This window comes from Haliotis asinina, chromosome 12 (assembly GCF_037392515.1).
Source record: "Haliotis asinina isolate JCU_RB_2024 chromosome 12, JCU_Hal_asi_v2, whole genome shotgun sequence".
Lineage (NCBI taxonomy): Eukaryota > Metazoa > Mollusca > Gastropoda > Lepetellida > Haliotidae > Haliotis > Haliotis asinina.
The window spans coordinates 20099653-20117988 of NC_090291.1; the positions used below are offsets into that span (position 1 = coordinate 20099653).

The 18336-nt window shown below is 40.5% G+C and overlaps 2 protein-coding genes across 3 annotated transcripts in view; both read right to left on the reverse strand.

Annotated features, from left to right (window-relative positions):
- The window catches only part of LOC137258001 (zinc finger CCHC domain-containing protein 2-like), a 186741-nt gene that overhangs the window by 1996 nt on the left and 166409 nt on the right, over positions 1–18336 (reverse strand). The window lies entirely within an intron of this gene.
- On the reverse strand, positions 838–10154 carry LOC137257427 (uncharacterized). Its single transcript, XM_067794758.1, has 5 exons — positions 10115–10154; positions 8591–9280; positions 6179–6256; positions 2524–3231; positions 838–1121 (listed from the first exon to the last, which is right to left on the reverse strand). The coding sequence occupies exons 1-5, from the start codon at positions 10152–10154 to the stop codon at positions 838–840; spliced, it is 1800 nt and encodes a 599-aa protein (XP_067650859.1).

Consider the following 18336-nt stretch of genomic DNA (forward strand, 5'->3'; position numbering starts at 1 on the left):
ACACGTGTTCCATGGTCGGCGGCACCTCCAACTTACATCCACTATGTATGGCGCAACTGCAGCCTTTCAACATCTAATGTTATTGAAAGTTGATCCTAGCTGTATGTTGTGCGTATTGTTCATGCGATGAAACAACTGGTGTCACGTCAAGCTACAGAGATTTGGTGTCACTGAGTATATTCACGAATGATGCATAGATATTCATTGCATTGCGGCTCTACATAAAATTGTGAACCTCTCCCATGCGTCCAAACAGGGACACCTTTCCGCATGCGTTCCAAATGGGACACCCATTTTTTCATGCATCCTTAGGCGGGGCAGGTCTGCTGAAATGCCAAACGCCAAAGGCGACCTTCATAGACATCAAAATCAAACAAACAACAACTGTACAACTGGTCTGCTTGATTGGTATTTTAGAAGTTGGTGAGTCACTCTATGGGCAAGATAGTTGATGTATGACCTCTTCGTTATGATGCAACGGAATATACATTTTGTGTGTTCTATTTATATATATTATATGCCATATATTCAGTGCGTCTCCCAGCCAACACGACTTAAGCACAACATCTCTGAATATGGTTACATAAAGGTGCATACCATTGGGAGTTATGTCAAATGTTCTGAAGATCGCACGCACGCACGCACGCACGCACACACACACTGGAAATTGGTACACAAGACATTTCAAGTGACTACACCGAACATGATACAGTAATTAGATATTAATAACATTAAATAATAACATAAAAAATGTAGCTGTAAACAAAGTCCTAAAACATGTTCAGACCTCAAACGAGTCATGAGACAAGGTTTGAGGTTCTCTTGTTGTATTTCTGATCACAGCTTCTGTTGAATAACATAGTACTTTGAATTCCATTTGGTGCGAAGCCCACCATCCCGCGTTACATAGTCATACAAACTGCACAACATGTTACTCGAGAGGCCGCCAAATGTAAAAGCCACACAGTATTTTGTGGCAACACAAAGACTACAGCACTGTCGTACACTGTCACTTGCTGACGTTAAAATGGCCGACACATCAACATCCGGTTCGACATTTTCCGCCTCCAGAGCATAATAGTTATGCCGCATGGAGGGTGTCTTTGAGCATACTTCGGTATCTGTAAGATAAAATATAAGTTCTGAACACACAGTTAGGTGTGGGGTCTATATATTTTTTCCACAAACGGCACAGCTCATTATAAGTTTGAGTGCGGCCAGTCTTCATCCTCTCAATCTCAAAGACTCCTTATCTCAGTATGGTTGACCATCACAGGTTGTCGTAGACAGTTCAGAGGTCAGCCTGACAACGTCCTACTCTATAATTCGTAAAGGTTCGTTCTCACGGTGCGACTTGTAGTAACAACTTGAAGCATAACTTGTAGTAGCAATAAAGATCGTAACGACGTTGTTGTTTGTGTCCTTGTGAGTCGCATGCAACTCGTATCTCGCGAGATTCTCACGTATGACTCCGCAACATGGATCCGTCGAGTGATGAAGAAACGCTAGCCGTGGTAATCATGGTGTTCATGTCGCAGCATGGTTGCAACTAGATGTATGCGATTTCAAGTCGTTACGATTTGGGTGTTCTCACCTTGCAACTGCGTTGCATGCTTCAAGTTGTTACTACAAGTCGCACCGTGAGAACGCGCCTTAATATGTTGTGGAATTACAGCTGATAAAATACGTCTTTATGATAAACTGGAGGGATAAATATCCCACGTATGACAGTAATTACTGATATGACAAGTGCTGGCATCTAATGGACAAGCGTGAGGAGGTTTAGCCACGTTAAATCTTTATGAATAGATGTGAGTACGAAACAGATGAGGCGGTCTCACGTGTCTCCGTCATAGCTCCGTCCCACAAATTGATCTTAGCACTAAGACTGTCGTACGTCGTGCACAAGGTGGGTAAAACAATGGAAGGACATCGACTATTTGATGCATATATGAAATCATGTCTGATATCTAGTATATGCCTAATCGCAGAATTTCAAATAAGCCAGAACTTAGTATTGACAGCAAACCAATCATTCTGACATACAGACTGGTGGTTATAATCAGTGGTTTAATATGTGTTACTATGTTCAGTCAAGGCATATGGCCTTCTCGTTAAATTCCTAAGTCATCTTTGGATTCATCCATTTATTTAAAATGTTTCTTACGTAATCCTTTCAATAGCCAAACGTTGTTTCCCAAAGAGTTTCAACGTGTCTAATGTAGCTTTCTCCGTAGTCCAATAAAGTAGACAGAATTTGAGCGGTTATCTGTTTTTTGTTTGATGGTTAACGACACTTGGAGCAATATTCCAGCTGTAAGGCGTCGGTATGTACATAATCACATCTGGACCAGACAATCCCGTCATTGACACTACGAGTATCCATCTATGAAACTAGAGTATGATGACGTAGGCAAACTAACTCCGCGATTCTCACCACCAATACCCTGTAGTCGCATCTCATGACAAAACAGCATTAATTAATTTTAACCTGGATCTTCACGGGTCCGGTTATCTACGTACCAAATACAGGCTGAGACGGTTCAGAATCTTGACAGTATGAAATATGGCTTGACTTCCTGTTCGCTCCTGTAGATACGTAGTCGTAGATGGCCATGCATGTGACGCTGCCACGGAAGCCGTCTTTATCATCCAGTGCATGGCCAACACGTAGCAGCCCCGTCTCTGTAACATTCGTGGATCCCCCAACGCACGTGGCAGCACTTGTAACATAAGACGTATTAGTCACCATTCCAATGTTACCACCGTTACGTTCAATGGAGACAAAGTGCCACATGTCTGCTGTTAGGGCTACTGTTTGGATGAGAGAGTCACAACACAAGGAGGAATCGCATAGTGACAGGGTTATGTTAGACGACCTCGCAGTCAGCTTCACATCTCGAATACCAGTTTCGGTCCCAGTGTACCGGAAATGCAGTATTGTCCCCGAAGAAGGATGGCCGGGGTTAACAAAGAGGGCGATTTGAAAATCTCCTTGCAGGACCCCAAACGGTATGTTTAGGTCTAAGTAGGAGATTGAGGAACCGTCCAGCATCAGAGACTGCCTGGAAGGTATCTCTGGACAGCCATCAGCCAGTCTGGAACACTGGGACTGAGGAGGATACTGTGGTGCTGCCCCCCTTATGCTGTAGCCATATGTCGTGTTATCCAGACGCCACATTGTCACAGGATCGCGGACAACTGTATCCACATCGATGATCTGGCTTGGCCCTTAAACAAACCAAACCAAATTCATTAGCTACGTCTTTTCAAACCCATTCATGAAACCACAAATAAACTGTAGAGAAAGTGGGGTTGCGCAGCATAGAGAATAGGACAAGTCTTCTTATATGCGAGCGAAGTGAGCAAAGGTTGGCAACGCACTTTCCTCGCTTCGGTTCGACAAATATTTTTCATGTCCGCATATAAGACGACTTGTCCTATTCTCTATGCTGCGCAACCCCATTTGCTATACGGTTTGATATTGATTAAACTCATATGAAATTAGCTGGTAACCCTGCTTACTGCGTTTGATATTTCAAAAAATATTACAAGAAAACTGTAGTCATGGAGTAACCCAGCAACTGGAACATGCCACTCCACCTGTGTGAGGAACATTCTTATGACGTTATGGACTATCCCTGGTCAAACGTTGAGATTCCTGTGACCTCATAAAGAGGGCTGTAACTGAAGTATTCCGTATAAAAGCAGGGTGTGCAGATACTTTCTTTGATTCCCCCACAGTCATCATGCTTCTAGTTCAAACTTCAAAGAGCAAGATTATATTAGTGGTAGCAGCGAAGTACCAGAATGACTACCGATATTTTACACTGACCCCTTTCCCGGGTAATTCAGTTTACTGACTACAAAAGTCAGCGTTCAATACTACAATTCTCTGATTGAATCTTTTCGAAGAACGTGAGGTGTTGATAAAAATATCACGAGACAATCAATGCTGAAAGAGACCTCCTGGGGTAACCATTACGACAATACAACGTCTCTTCGTGGACACAAGAACCTGTCGGAATATTTTAACTGGAAGTTGTCACCCATGAGAGTGCTTGCCCATGTTCTTGCAGTTTCTGGGTTGATCTATCTGCTGTTGCACTCGTTGATGATAATTGTGCGAGAATAGATCACGTGTATGGCCGTCAATAAATTGAAAGTTTCCCATGAAACGCATCTCATCTTCAATTATATTAATCGTTAGCTCAGCATTTTCTAGTATGGAACGACTATTGAGCGACTGGGTGTGCTGTTGACATACAACTACCTTGAGGAAGACGACGCAATATACATGACACAATACTGATTCAACATACAATAGTTTCAATAGATCATTTCCGACTGTTTTGGATCCGTTTGGTTCATAGTACCGTGGTATAAAACCCGTATTAAAATGGCGGCTTGAGGAAATCCCGAAGAGAACATTAAAGCGTTGTTGACTTTATTGACACTATAAGATGTAACCAGCGCGAATCACGATAAGTTTTTCCCGCAACAACTAAGGGATGCAACTCAGTATAGCTACCACCCGTGCCCCTCCTCTAATGTCAATCTTCATTTCAGTACTTGACAAGACCAGAGGCTTCTAGTACATTACAATGCAAAATATACAATCAGATATGGTTTTGAAAGATAAATAAAATTGTAGAAACTCACCGAATGAAATACCAGACACTCTTTTTTGGATTTAAGTTGATTCTGCACATGGTGGCATGATAAATGAATATAGCTAAATCTTGCACAACTTTACCATTTGTATTTGAAAACAATAAATAAGATTTCGTTAAATTTGGGTATGTAAAATAATTGCAGGGTTGCAGAAATCTTTCTCTAAGTTGTAAGCAAGTCGATCATACAGGTAGAAAATGATACTCATCTTCAACTGAATTTAAGTTACAAACATTGCAAATTCTTTGGTCACGACTAATGTTTATAAAATATCATATATTACACCTAGTAAAGCATTGAGCACCCCTAAATATGTGTATTTTCACGAGTACAGTTTAAGCAGTTTGTGACAGGATGTCGGTATTTAACACCGCACCTGCCATTATGCGGTTGTGCGTGTCGGGCATATAGTTGGGCTGTATTTAAGGATGTATATGAATGTATTTAAGGCTCAAAGTTGATTCTGTACAATCAACAATATATGTTTCATCTGGTCCATCCTAGATCACTTACGGTCTGCTATCATCAGGGTTCCCACGAGACCAGGAAATTTCACATCCCACTTTCAAATCTTTGAAAAATCATGGAATTTGAAAAAGATGACTATATGCACGATGTTATGGATCATAGAGGGAAAATCTTAGTTTGTTTTTTTTTTAATTTATAAGGATACGGCATTTTGAGGTGGATTTTCACCAATTTTCAATGGTAATTTAATAAACTTTCAGGACTAAAGGGGTGTGTGTGTGCGCACCCCAGCACACCCAGAGGCGTCTTCCCAAAGTGCCCACAGTCCCAGTCTGCCTACAGCGTAAAACAACATGATATGGTCCAGTGGTCAGGGCATGTGGTTAATGAGCTGACCTGGTCTACCCCTGTTAAAATGGACTTGACCACTTAGTTGCTGAATGAACCTACCCGTGTAACTTCTTGGGTATATTCCCACTCTGCCTACACAGGTCCAACAAATGACGAAGGGTTTTTTTATTGTTCAGAGAATTTCATTAATTTTCAGACATGGAAACAATGATAATGCATAATAAACAATGATATAAGAATACGTTACTGGTCAGTAACTTGTACACTGGTTTCAGAGTTCACTAGGGTAGTCCTTCAATGAGCCAACTTGATAAGATGTCCTGCAGCATCCAGATATTGTAGAGGTGATTTTCTGCCGCACTGGAGGTGTTCCTTAGGTCGCAGGAGTCTAGCATCGAGTTCTCTATAAACACGCTTCCGAGATTTAGGAAGGGCGCCACAGTCAAATTTGGCACGCTTGGTTTTGTTTGCTGCTTCTATATCCTTTATGTTTGTGATGAAGAGGTAGATGTGTGTGTGGGCTTTGGTGATGAGGTACTTCAGTTTCAGGTGCCATCCTTCCAAATGGTTGTTTGTCCTTTGTCCCATGTTTTCATTATGCGTCCATATCCGTACGGCAAAGCGCGCTTCGTAGTCAACCCATGCACGCGTGACACAGTCATTGAAGTTCCTGACCTTGTCTGACCCTGGTTCTTCTTCCATGGCAGCAATCCAAGTGTCCTGCACCATGTCTCGAGGAAGTAATGGAGGGGCGGCTGCTCTCCTGACATGAGTTTGAACATGTGGGTTGTCCTGTTAGTCTTTCGCCAGTCCCTTCTCAGCTACGTTTCTCCACATGACCTGCGTATAATGAAAGAAGCATCCAAACATCTCGTCGTCGTCCCCATCATCAATGCACAGGAATTCCTTTCCATCTTAAGTGTGTGTCCATGGTCCTTCAAGTTGAACTTCAGCCAGTGACTTGGGCAGGACTTTGCTTCAGTGTCGATAGAGAGACGACTTGACACTCGAGTACGACCGGACAGATCCTGGGTCAGCAACCTCGTTCCTCTTCATATAGCTTTTGGATGAATGTGTCGTCTTCCTGTACGTAGTCTGCTAAGGCGTCGAACCTCGTCCTCAGATTCCACTGGGGGCTGGTTGTGCGGCGTTGATGCTTTTGAAAAAGAGACCCTTACTCCAATCAACACACCCGTAATCCATTGATAATTGGAATGTTCCATTACTTCACAGAGCAAAAAAGACATTTCCGAAAGTGCATACAATATTTTTGTTGGTAGATTGGGATGTAGGCAGATTAGGACTGTAGGCAGTATGGGACGTAACCCACTCAGAGGGACACCCACTGGATCCACTGATGGAACTGAAGATGCACACCCATATGTCTCTGCTCTCTGACCACATTTACGTTTGTTATTAGTGGTAACAGGTAGGTGGCGCTGCGCCTTAGCGACACGTATAGAAACTGCTCTCTCGTTATTATACATTTTTGCTATTTTTGTTGTTTTCTGTCGTCAAAGTCATTCAGGTTTTGAAAAGATTGTTTTCTTCAATATTTGAAGATCGTGATGAACCGATTGCGGTTTTTCAGTGTTTTCTACGGCTTGATAGCCCAAACATGTATTCGGACAGTTTGCCATGGGTTAACCTGTGGGATAGGTCTTCAGCAACCCATGCCTGTCACAAACGTCGACTGTACTTGTCGTACGAGACGACTAAGGGGGTCGGATGGTCAGACTCGCGGACTTGGTTGACACATGTCATCGGTTCCCAGTTGCGCAGATCGACGTTCATGCTGTTGATCACTGGATTATCTGACTCGACTATTACAGACCACCGCCATACAGCTGCTACATTGCTGAGTGCGGCGTAAAACTAAAGTCACTCCCTCATTTGTCATGGGTTAAAATCTTCAATCATTTTTCTGCCATTATGATGTAATGATGGCAAATTCTTGGTATGCAAGCATTGTATGTTTTTAAAACGTTTTGTCGAGAAGTGATGTCCGTTGCAATTTCCTCTGATAGGGATATCTCACGTACACAGTTTCCTCTGATAGGGGTATCCCACGCAGACAGTTTACTCTCACTTGGGTATCTCAGGTAGACAATGTCCTCTGCTAGGGGTATCTCATGTAGACAATTTCCTGATAGTGGTATCCCACGTAGACAGTTTCCTCTGAAAGGGGCATCCGACTTACGTAGAGTACAGGCAGTTATCCAAGCACATTGCGGGTACTCTAACGATTTATTTTACCACGTCCCCAGGTTACTTATGACTCCCCACGCACCGTTGTCGGATCCTCTCCCCATAACTGAAATATGTATCATTTTGAGTCGAAGCGGATTTCAGTATTGTAACTTATCAATTATTGAAACCTTAGTGGAAAGTATTCTGTTTGTATTTTCTTGTCAAAACAACAGACTAAAATGCACCTCTAACAGAACAACAACAACAACAACTCTAACAACAGGTTTGCTCCTGGTATGCATGTTGCATTACATACATCATTCAACGTAATAAATGATGTCTCAACTGTCTGTGTGTGTAATCTGATTTATTTACAGCCTGATTTACACCAACTATGTAGACACAATTATATAATAGGTCTGTTTTAAGGTAGGTGTTATTGTTTTCAAGTTTTTGTATGTTTAAGCACAGCAGTAACCGATATACCTATACTCAAGTTGGTGGGTTGATCTTCAGGCGCGTAATTCTATTATATGTTTTTTGTTGTGTCCATGTATGGCGCTCGACATTGCTGGGTTAAGACAAGCCCTAGGCCTAGATTTTCGAAGCTCTCTTCGCGCTAAGATAGTCGTAAGTCCCATACATTAACATTAACCTACGACAATCTTAGAGCTAAGAGAGCTTCGAAAATCCAGGCCCTGGTCCGTATACTATGTTTTGGCCCCAAAATAATTATTAATAAACCATGCTTGGGTAGTTTCATATCTCTACTCGTGGGTACACGAATGAAAAATGCATAAACAGCAGAAACGGTTTAAGGATACCCTGAGCGCTATTGATAGATTACAATCAAGCCAACAGATAGTAGCACCAATGGATAACTGTACAGAAATATAACATAACCTACCTGGTGTTGTGAACATTCCATTGCATTCACTGTAGGCTTTTGATGTGTCCGCATTCTCAAAGACATAGTCGTAGATCAACACACACGTCATTTTTCCCGTAAAGAAGTCACCTCTGTCGAGATTCTGCCCTAGCCACAGTTCCCCTGGGGTGCCAAGATATACAACTGTGCCTTGTGGGGGTGCTGGGAGGGTAACGGAAGTACCGCCAATGTCTAGATAAAGCCTGTAATTGTCTGCATCCCTCTTGAACACAACGCGCTGCCATGCATCCAATGTTATATCTGTGGGATGGGCCATAGTCCAAGAAAGACTGTTAGAAATCATTTCACATTTAACCCTACCGTTTTCGATGCTGATGACGATCTCATCAATCCTGTCCGTTTCTTCAGAAGTGTATCTGTAATGGACTAGAGTTCCTGAGGCTGCGGCCGGATACACAAGCAAGAAAAATGAGAAAGATTGGAACTGGTGGTTGTTAGTCATTAAGACCTTGACGTAATCATCTGTCCCGTCAAAACTGAAAGCTCTGTAGGTCAAGGACGGATGACCAGATCCCACCGTCATCAGATCAGTCATTTTAGGGTATTCGGCATCTACTGACGACACCTTTTCAAAAGCCCCCGCTCGGTCCCCTAGCTGCCACCCCAACTTTGCATTGCTATAACACCGGACGCTGTGACGCTGAACAACTGCAACAAAAACGATGTTTTTCTGTCAGAAAAGATTACCTGTTCAAAGTCTTTTTATAATATTTCATCGCAGATTAAAAGCTGTGTACAGTCAGACCTCGAATTCATCTTTAATACAATCGCCCCAAACCACGTTCTACAATACTTTTGAATCTGTTTTAACTACAGAGCAATACCTCCACGATGTTAATCTCAGAAAATTCCTCGTCTCATTATCCACATTTAGATGCCCTTCACATGATCTTATGATCGAGAAGGGCAGATATCATAATGTTCCAAGAGAACACAGACTGTGCAAATTTTGCACATTAAATGTGATTGAAGATGAGCTTCACTTTTTGCTGGTATGTACTTATAGTTACTACACTACTTTAAGGACAAACTATCTACCGCAATACTACCATTGATATCCTACCATGTTTAAATTAAATTTGTTAATTAACTCCAGTTATGCAACTTATATTCACAAACCTGGTATGTATATCCACCATGTTTTTGAACGTCGAAAACGCGTTTGCAAACATTGTGATGGTATGCCATAGCTGTTATCATACTTATCCTATAGGCCTGTGGCCTCTTCAGCACTGGTATTAAGAGATTGAGGATCTATAACGTTGTGAAATGCTGGAATGTCGGAATATTGCTGGACAGGTTACAAAACGGCCGCACCAGAGAACAATAAGTCTCGCATGTCCGCTAAAACAAATTATTTTACGACGACACAGCTTCGAAAACTACATTTGACCACTGAAAACAACGTGAAATATATATCACCTGGACCATTTGTACCTTAATATGTTCACACCGCACAGAGAAGGAAGAAAAATGACCTACCATACAGGAGAGCACATGCCCAAACTGGTAGCCACATCATTATGCCGGATCCAACTGTAAGGGCTGCTCTCGAAGGTATCACTTTATACTGTGATCAAATCGATATACCATAGATGTATCAAAATGAACCATTGATTAACAGCAATAACACGTGACAATTGTATTCAAAAATTCATAGGGGACATACCAATCAATAATCGAGGGGGTTTGGCTGGGGTGGATTAAAAAAGTCATATATTTTCCTTTGAAATGAGGAGTCAGCAATTATATTAGGACTCACCACATATTACATATCATGTCTCTTAAGGATTTATACCGTTTATCAAGCACTAATGATGAGATGCTCATGCTTTACTGGGGAATTGCTCGGTACATCAATAACTCGATTGTTTACTTGTAGCTGGGATAAAGCAATATATGTTATACACACTTCCGGAAAAATAGTCGCACTGGAGTTTTCAGCAGTTCATTACGTTATGTGCTGACAGCAATGTGAATGGGAAAGTTTTCAGTGCCTGATCTGAAATTAGGAATTGTTTGGGGCACCTTCTGGATTCTATTTATTGTCCATGTCTACTTATATCAAATATATCAACACGGGCTGATATAGTAAGAAATATCCGAGGCTCGTCGAAGATATTTTTACCTTTATCAACGAGTGCTTTCAATGAAAATGTACATCTCTGAATGCAGCACTGACATTAGATTTGCAGTGCAACGATATCATAGTATTGTGAGGTCATCAAGTTCATGACGTCATTGTATTGTCAGGACATTGTGCAAAATCTACTGTCAAAGCGATATCTCCAAGGAGATATCGTCCGATCTCACACAAGCGATATCTCCTGTGGAACACAGTCTTGGATGATAAATACATATGATTAAATGTAACTGACTTAGTTAGACTAAGAAGGCAGAACTAGTTAGGAACTTTCTAAATAAGTGGTACAATAGTTCGTAATAATACAAACTTCCTGCTATCAGTCTAGTGTAGCGTGTGTCTGTAAATCACTATCAATAGTCATGATACGGGGTGTTCGCCACAAGTGTGGTTTTCCTGGTTGGTCCAGCCATCACAAGACTCTAAAACCATATTAGATCTCCAAATCCAAAATCCAAATCCAAATGTGTGAAACAACAGGGCCGTGGTACATGAATACCTGCCCCAACATACTGCAAAACTAACCAGCCGTCTGGAAGACCTACAATGTTTATTTTACCGTATCATTCGGCTATTCAGAGAGGTGTACACCTTGAAGTACATCTTCAGGTTGATCCAGGCGGAACGTCACTGACATTTGATAATTCTCCATTTCTTTTTACAGAAATATTGTTCGGTGTTTTCCGAAGTCTGTTAACGAAGCAACGGCGTTGCCAACATCCACGATAGGCATTGTTACAAGAATAACATAAACAGACGATTGTGGGAATATCCTCGGGCAAATTCGTCATAAGAAGCTGACATGACCTTATTAATTCTGGCTTTCCGTTTTCATTTGTGAGCTTGGTCTATAAAATGGCGACAGGTATCAATATTCTCTGTGGTAACAAAGGTAAATTATTTCATCTGCACAAGACCAAACATAACCTATTATCACAAATTCTCATTACGCCTGTGATCATTATAGGTACCAGGGCGTCAATACATAGACAGACATATTAACCTCTCAGTAACCGATGACAATTACGGATAAAATGTATGGGTTATTTTTTCAACAATATTCAAAACAAAAGATCAGTTTTAATGAGCGTAGTGCTCAGGAACTGAGTCACGAAATCAATGCCAACGTGTTGATGGTTCCATGCGAAATACAATAAACCGAAATTGAAAATATCGAGGTCGACGTCAGCAGTGACTTGTACACATTCACCCCAATTAAAGATTTCCTTCTGTTCATAAACAGATTAAGTTCTGGTGTCGATGGGCAAAACTGACTCATTCAATGTCAGCACGGCAGACCCAAAACATGTCACGCCAGACCGTCGTCACTGAAGACGCTCCCTGGGAAGGTGACAAACAAGTACGTGATCTTTATCTGAACTTTATGGGGAAGGATCTTCAGAATCAGCACCACATTTTATACACTTTCGTTTAACTTAAAATTTTACTCCCATATAAGTGTGAGAATTGGGCGCTTCAGTCAGAAAACGACATTTTTGTATAAGGCCATGAAGAACGTATATAAAGGATTATTGTCCATGTGACATCTTTGACCTCAAAGGCATAAAGGTAACATAGCTGTCACCACGAGGGAAGGAAACCCGCAGAGCTCTTTAGCACATTTAGTATCTTTACATTAAATGTCAGATTTAGCACATTTAGTGTCTTTACATTAAATGTCAGATTTAGCACATCTAGTGTCTTTACATTAAATGTCAGATTTAGCACATCTAGTGTCTTTACATTAAATGTCAGATTTAGCACATTTAGTGTCTTTACATTAAATGTCAGATTTAGCACATCTAGTGTCTTTACGTTAAATGTCAGATTTAGCACATTTAGTGTCTTTACATTAAATGTCAGATTTAGCACATTTAGTGTCTTTACATTAAATGTCAGATTTAGCACATCTAGTGTCTTTACATTAAATGTCAGATTTAGCACATTTAGTGTCTTTACATCAAATGTCAGATTTAGCAAATAAATGTATCCGTACATAAAATGTCAGATTTAGCAAAACGGACCTGGTCATTTTACATGCCTTACTTTTAATGCCTCTAGAAGTAGACTACATGTCAGCGTTCATACTCTGTTCCATTAAAATTTGTAAAGTTGCAGACAAGCCAAGTCAGGTGATTTCCCGCCTCAATACACGTTAAATATCAAAACTGATCTCTTAGGCTATATGAAAATGTGAAATGTTTCTCGGGCATCGGCGCGTCACTTTTGTTTGTGCGCGTAACACATTTTATTGCCATTTATAAAAAATAATTTTGAATTTGCCGCGTCCCGATCATCCATTTGTCCACTATAAGAATGAGTGTTTGTAAGAACGAGTGTGACTGTATCTACAACTCATAAACACGTGTTATGAACTTTCAAAGTTGTGTTTCTGAGAGAGAAAAATAAAAACGTGTTCCTCCCTCGTCAGTTTTTTCTATCAAATTTTTTTTTAAAATCCTACCGCCCCCGTCACTTTTGAAAGAAAGTGTGCTCGAAAAACATTTATTTTTTATATGCAGCCTTACCACTCCCAAAGCTCATAGTGCAACTTACTCTCATTATGTGCAAATATGGAAAAGGACAATTAGATAAAATGTCTGTGATCTCATGAATGTCTGTGACACTCTCATGAAAACTCATGAAAATATTTACAATCGTGTATAAAAACATGCATGCAACATAGTAACAATGGCAGGCTACACTACACCAAAGCATTATATATCAGGCAGCAGGTGGTTCGCGTAAAGTGTCAATTGTTCCTGTTGCGAAATTGTTTCTTTGTACTGTTGTATTCCGAGGAATTATTTCGATAGACAATTATTTACTAGAAATAGTTCCACAACTTAATCCACGAGTAATATTTGTTCCGGATGGAACGAACGCAGTGTGGAAATGATAGTCGTTGACATTAGCTGTGTAATGTTTTCTCCAGCATTAAATCGTCAACAGCACTCGTGGGACCAGCCACGTGAACAAACAAACCAAGACAAAAAGTCTGCAATTAGAACACATAGTTAACACAATAGAAACATCGCTGTATTCATACAATTACAAGAACATGTTAAACGTACATATTAGTAGCTACTATAGTGATGGTCCGATTAAATGAAATACTCGGGGATTGCTCACAGTGACTAAACAACAAAGCAGTCGATCGGGTTTTCTCTCATAATCGAACATAAACAATTTTAGAACACCTGTTTACAACTGACAATATTTTCACAAGTCTGTTTTTGTCTGTGTCATTAAATTTATGTTTCGTAATCACTACAGCTCGTGCCAAGTCATGACTGGATTTATCTTAAAGACTCCAGGAAATGTATGCTCCTAACATAATAGTAACCCTTCAAAGATGTGAAGTTTGCAAATTCATTTTTTGCAGTTTGCAAAACGAAGCCCAACATCTCTTGTTTATTAACAAACATAACAGGAAAATTGGATAGATGGCGCTAACTAATTATTTTCGTTGTCTGATTGGCTGTAATGAACCAGTCATCAGTTATACCAATTCCCAACACTACATATTAGCAAAAAGTCGCTGCATCAGCATACACAGAAACAATGAATTCTCTCCATAGATACTCAGAATTACTCTAAAGATGCCACAAGGAACGTCGATCATATTCTCAGTTCTTAAATAAACTTTGAAGTCAGCAGTTCATGCCCACTTTATAACGCTGTTCTGCATCGACAGCCAAAGTGCTAGTTAGTTGTTTATACACAGATGGTCTGATATCGTAACACAGTCATGGCAGTCTTTGTACAATATCCATCGAAATGTTACTTTACACGTGGAAAAACGTATCGCAATATGGATGATGTCATTGTTTGTATGATTAGTTTGACCATGCCTTGGTTTTAGATGAGTACCTGTTACGAAAGTGAGCAACATATGCAGTACTTGTTGCCGCCATTAAGCAATTATCAAAGTTCGGTGAACTTTTCTTACAGATCGATAGAAAAACAATTGCTTTCGGTGTTGACAGCACACATCGGGCTTCCTGAACTGATACCGCTCAAAGACGGCAAGATATTGGTATGTGGAATGCTGGACTACTGCGCGAGATGTTGGATGGTTATCAGCGACTGTCAGTTAATGACGTTGAGGACCGTCTGCGTTCAGAAAGACTACGAGTGACAAACCCTTGGGAGAATACAGCCCGTCTCAGACTTCATCATATGTCAAGTAGAATGGTACAAGCAGACTTTCTTCCAACTCGTCGTTTGTCCAACAGAACGATCTGAAATTGCCTAGAATCAGACGGGTATAGTCCGTTGCTAGCCCCGGAGAACAAAACAGCCACACGAGCTTGGGGCTAGACTCGATGTCAGTGTTATTTGGCGCAGTGGGGAAGGGTGTACTGGTCGGACGAAAGTCATAACTGATGGTAGAGCTCAACAGAAGAAACTGATCATGAATGGTGTGTGACGATCTGTCAAAATCTGAACATACAACTGTACATTCGCGTTGTTGTACCACATTCCCATGACCCTCCTGCGAACACAAGGTCAGTGTTTATGGACGACAATGCCAGGTCACATCGTCAAGGATGAAACTGAATAGCTCGACTCTGATACAATGAATGAGTACAGCGATGTTATACCACCATTGTCCTCGGTTATTGCCGGTAACGTGGTTTCTTGAAGGTTTTATGCCCACGTCTGGAAAATGGCCGCTTCTTTACGCCTTGAGACCATTGATATCAGACGTAGAAAACAAGTTGCTTGCTTCTATGAATAAACTACAGTTTTTCATTCATTTAACGTTTAAGTTTGCCATTAATATTTCCTTGACGGTCAGTTTATACCGATAATAACTTATACTGTGGGTTGCATAAGTTCCTTTGTGATGATTAATAGCAACATATGCTATGAAACAATAGGTTTTGTGATTTCCCCCCCATGTTTATATTTTATGAACTTTAAACACTTGTGGAAGAGAAGTATTTATATTCTGACATCCATGATATTTGAATGTACATTTCTTTTTATATAGAAGCAACAAATGTAAAACAGATGATGAAAGTGGTCGTTATCACGAGACCATGCAAAACTGAAGCCTTAAACCATGCTGAAAATGAAATACCACCTTCCTGTAGCATGGGAGAAAACTGACTAGTCCGCTTTACATCCTCATCTAACGGGGCGGTCTGGGAGCCTAGTGGTCAAAGCGTTCGCTCGTCACGCCGAAGATCGTGGTTCGATTCCCTACATGGGTGTGTTAAGCCCCCGTCGTGATAATGCTGGAATACCGCTAAAAAAGGCGTAAAACCATATGCAATCAATCCTTGCCAAACCAATCTGAAATTTTGCAGATGTTTTGAATGGTTCGATGACTCTATCTTAGATATATGGCAGTTATTTTATAAACAGAGTACAAAATGGGTAGTTATAGATGGTCGATCATCAGATTTATTGGCAGGGGTCCCCCAGGGATCAGCCTTAGGGTCGTTACTGTTCTTAGTATACAGCAATTATATTGCAGACGGCATTAACAGCAATATTCGACTATTTAGATTTTTCTTATCTTTTTATCTTCGAAAAATTGTTTGTTTGTTTGGTTTGTTTTTTTTTGTTTTTTTTTTTGTTTTTTTTTTGGGGGGGGGGGTAAAACAAGCAGAAGAAATAGTAAAGTTTGTAAGTCCTGTGTTAAACTGTTTGAGCAGTTTTAAATGTAGATATGTAGAATATATGTATTCCTATGATATATATCCACACATCGATCATTGTTGCCACATTTGAGACAACTGTAGGAAAGAACAACCTATGATTCTAGAAACGTTACAATTAGCCGCTGCGACTTGTGGAGCCGTGAGAGGAACTACTCAGGAAAAAAATCTACAATGAGACCAATTTCATACCATTAGTTAAGCGCAGAGAAATCAAGAAACTTACTTTATTCTACAAAATGAATAATAAACTTACTCCAACCTACATGTCTGATTTAATTCCAGAACATGTGTCAATTTTAAGTCCTTACAATCTGAGAAATACTGACACTGTTCGCACAATTCGTTGCTATACCGAGTTGTATGCTCACTCATTTTTACCAGACACCATACGTTTATAGAACAATTTACCAGCCAAAATAATTAACTCACAATCAGTAAATTCGTTCAAAACAAGACTACAGACCAAAGGAAGAAATATTCTTTGGATTTAGATTTTGTCATATAATCCATGCTCGCCTCAGGTTGTGTTGCAGTGACTTGAACGCTCATTGTTTTGAATCTTTGATCGACTTATTTCAAATAATCCGAATTGCGCATGTGGGTATCCATGGTACCCTTGTTATGACTTAATAAGGTCAGGTAAATATTTCTACACGAAGAGTTTTGTCTTAAATTCAATTCTTTAAGGTAACCAAACGTCAAGCAACAGAATTAATCAGCTTAGATTCAAACTTTTACGTATGCAATTACGAGTACTATGAACCATTTTATGTCATTTTGTAGACTGTTTCCTATTATTTTGCATTTCATGCCTTTGTGGAAATGATTACTTCTGTACTTCGTTTGAAATTAACTATTGATCGTATTGTGTTATATTTTATGGAGCAGCTTACACAAACCGCTGTCTTGTTGTGCCGGCCCATATTCATGTTATGTTTATATTTCATGAATAAAATATGTTTATTTAAAAAGTACATCTGAATAATTCTACCAGAATTGCGTGGCGGAAACTGCCATCAAATTCGTTAACGTTGTCAAGAATGTGCCGAATTTCCAACAAGCAGGCAGTGAAAATATTTATATAGAACACTCACAGGTACTTTGGCCACAGTTCTGCTTACAGTGACTAATACTAATGTCGTTTTCAAGTTGCAGACAAACTGTTCTTAGACTAACTAGACATCAGGAATTGATTACCTCCCTTTGTATCCAATCACGTCTTAACACTGGGAAAGTTGAGCGTACCAATCGTAGATTCATCCAGGGTATAATGGAGATTTATCGGAACGTATACCCTTGAGCAGGGAGCCTATATAGAGTTGTAGAGTATCCCTGCCTTGAGATATTGAGGGTCGGGTTGGCAGAATAGTTATAGAAGCAACACCCGACATTCAACACGTACAGTTTGTAACAATTAGTCGAAGATTGTGAGTACATATATCCGTCCTTTTCACCTAACCTAGGAACAGACTTTTATCAATGACTGATACGGCATCCGCAAGACGCCCAGCCCGACTGCACGTTCTTATACGACACCATCGACGTTGACGCCTCTAGTGGAACAGAAAATAATACCACGATGATAAGTCACGTCCTTGGTTGACGGGAGGACACATGCACAGGTAGACGTTACAACTAGTCATGCGTTCTGGAAGGGAGCCGTTTTTGAGATGGGAGCGTTATGTTTTGGGGTAACATAACATCTGCATTTTTACAACAGGACGGCCCTGGTGTGACGTTTCAACACGATGGCACTAGAGCACACGTTCTTCGAGTAGTACTGTTGGATCTTAATCGGAGCAATGATAAAGTGTTATCATGGACCCCGAGATGCAGGGTTGTCGCCAACTAATCACTTCTGGATGAAAGGGCTCGACGTTTACGTC

Bases quoted from the DNA above. Each gene is read 5' to 3' on its own strand.
- LOC137257427 (XM_067794758.1), bottom strand. From the start codon at position 10,154: ATGATGTGGCTACCAGTTTGGGCATGTGCTCTCCTGTATG. The intron at 6,257-8,590 runs GTAGGTTATGTT...AACTCATGTCAG, and splicing joins TGGAATGTTCACAACACCAG to GAGAGCAGCCGCCCCTCCAT. The intron at 1,122-2,523 runs GTACGTAGATAA...TTTATCTTACAG, and splicing joins ACCGTCTCAGCCTGTATTTG to ATACCGAAGTATGCTCAAAG.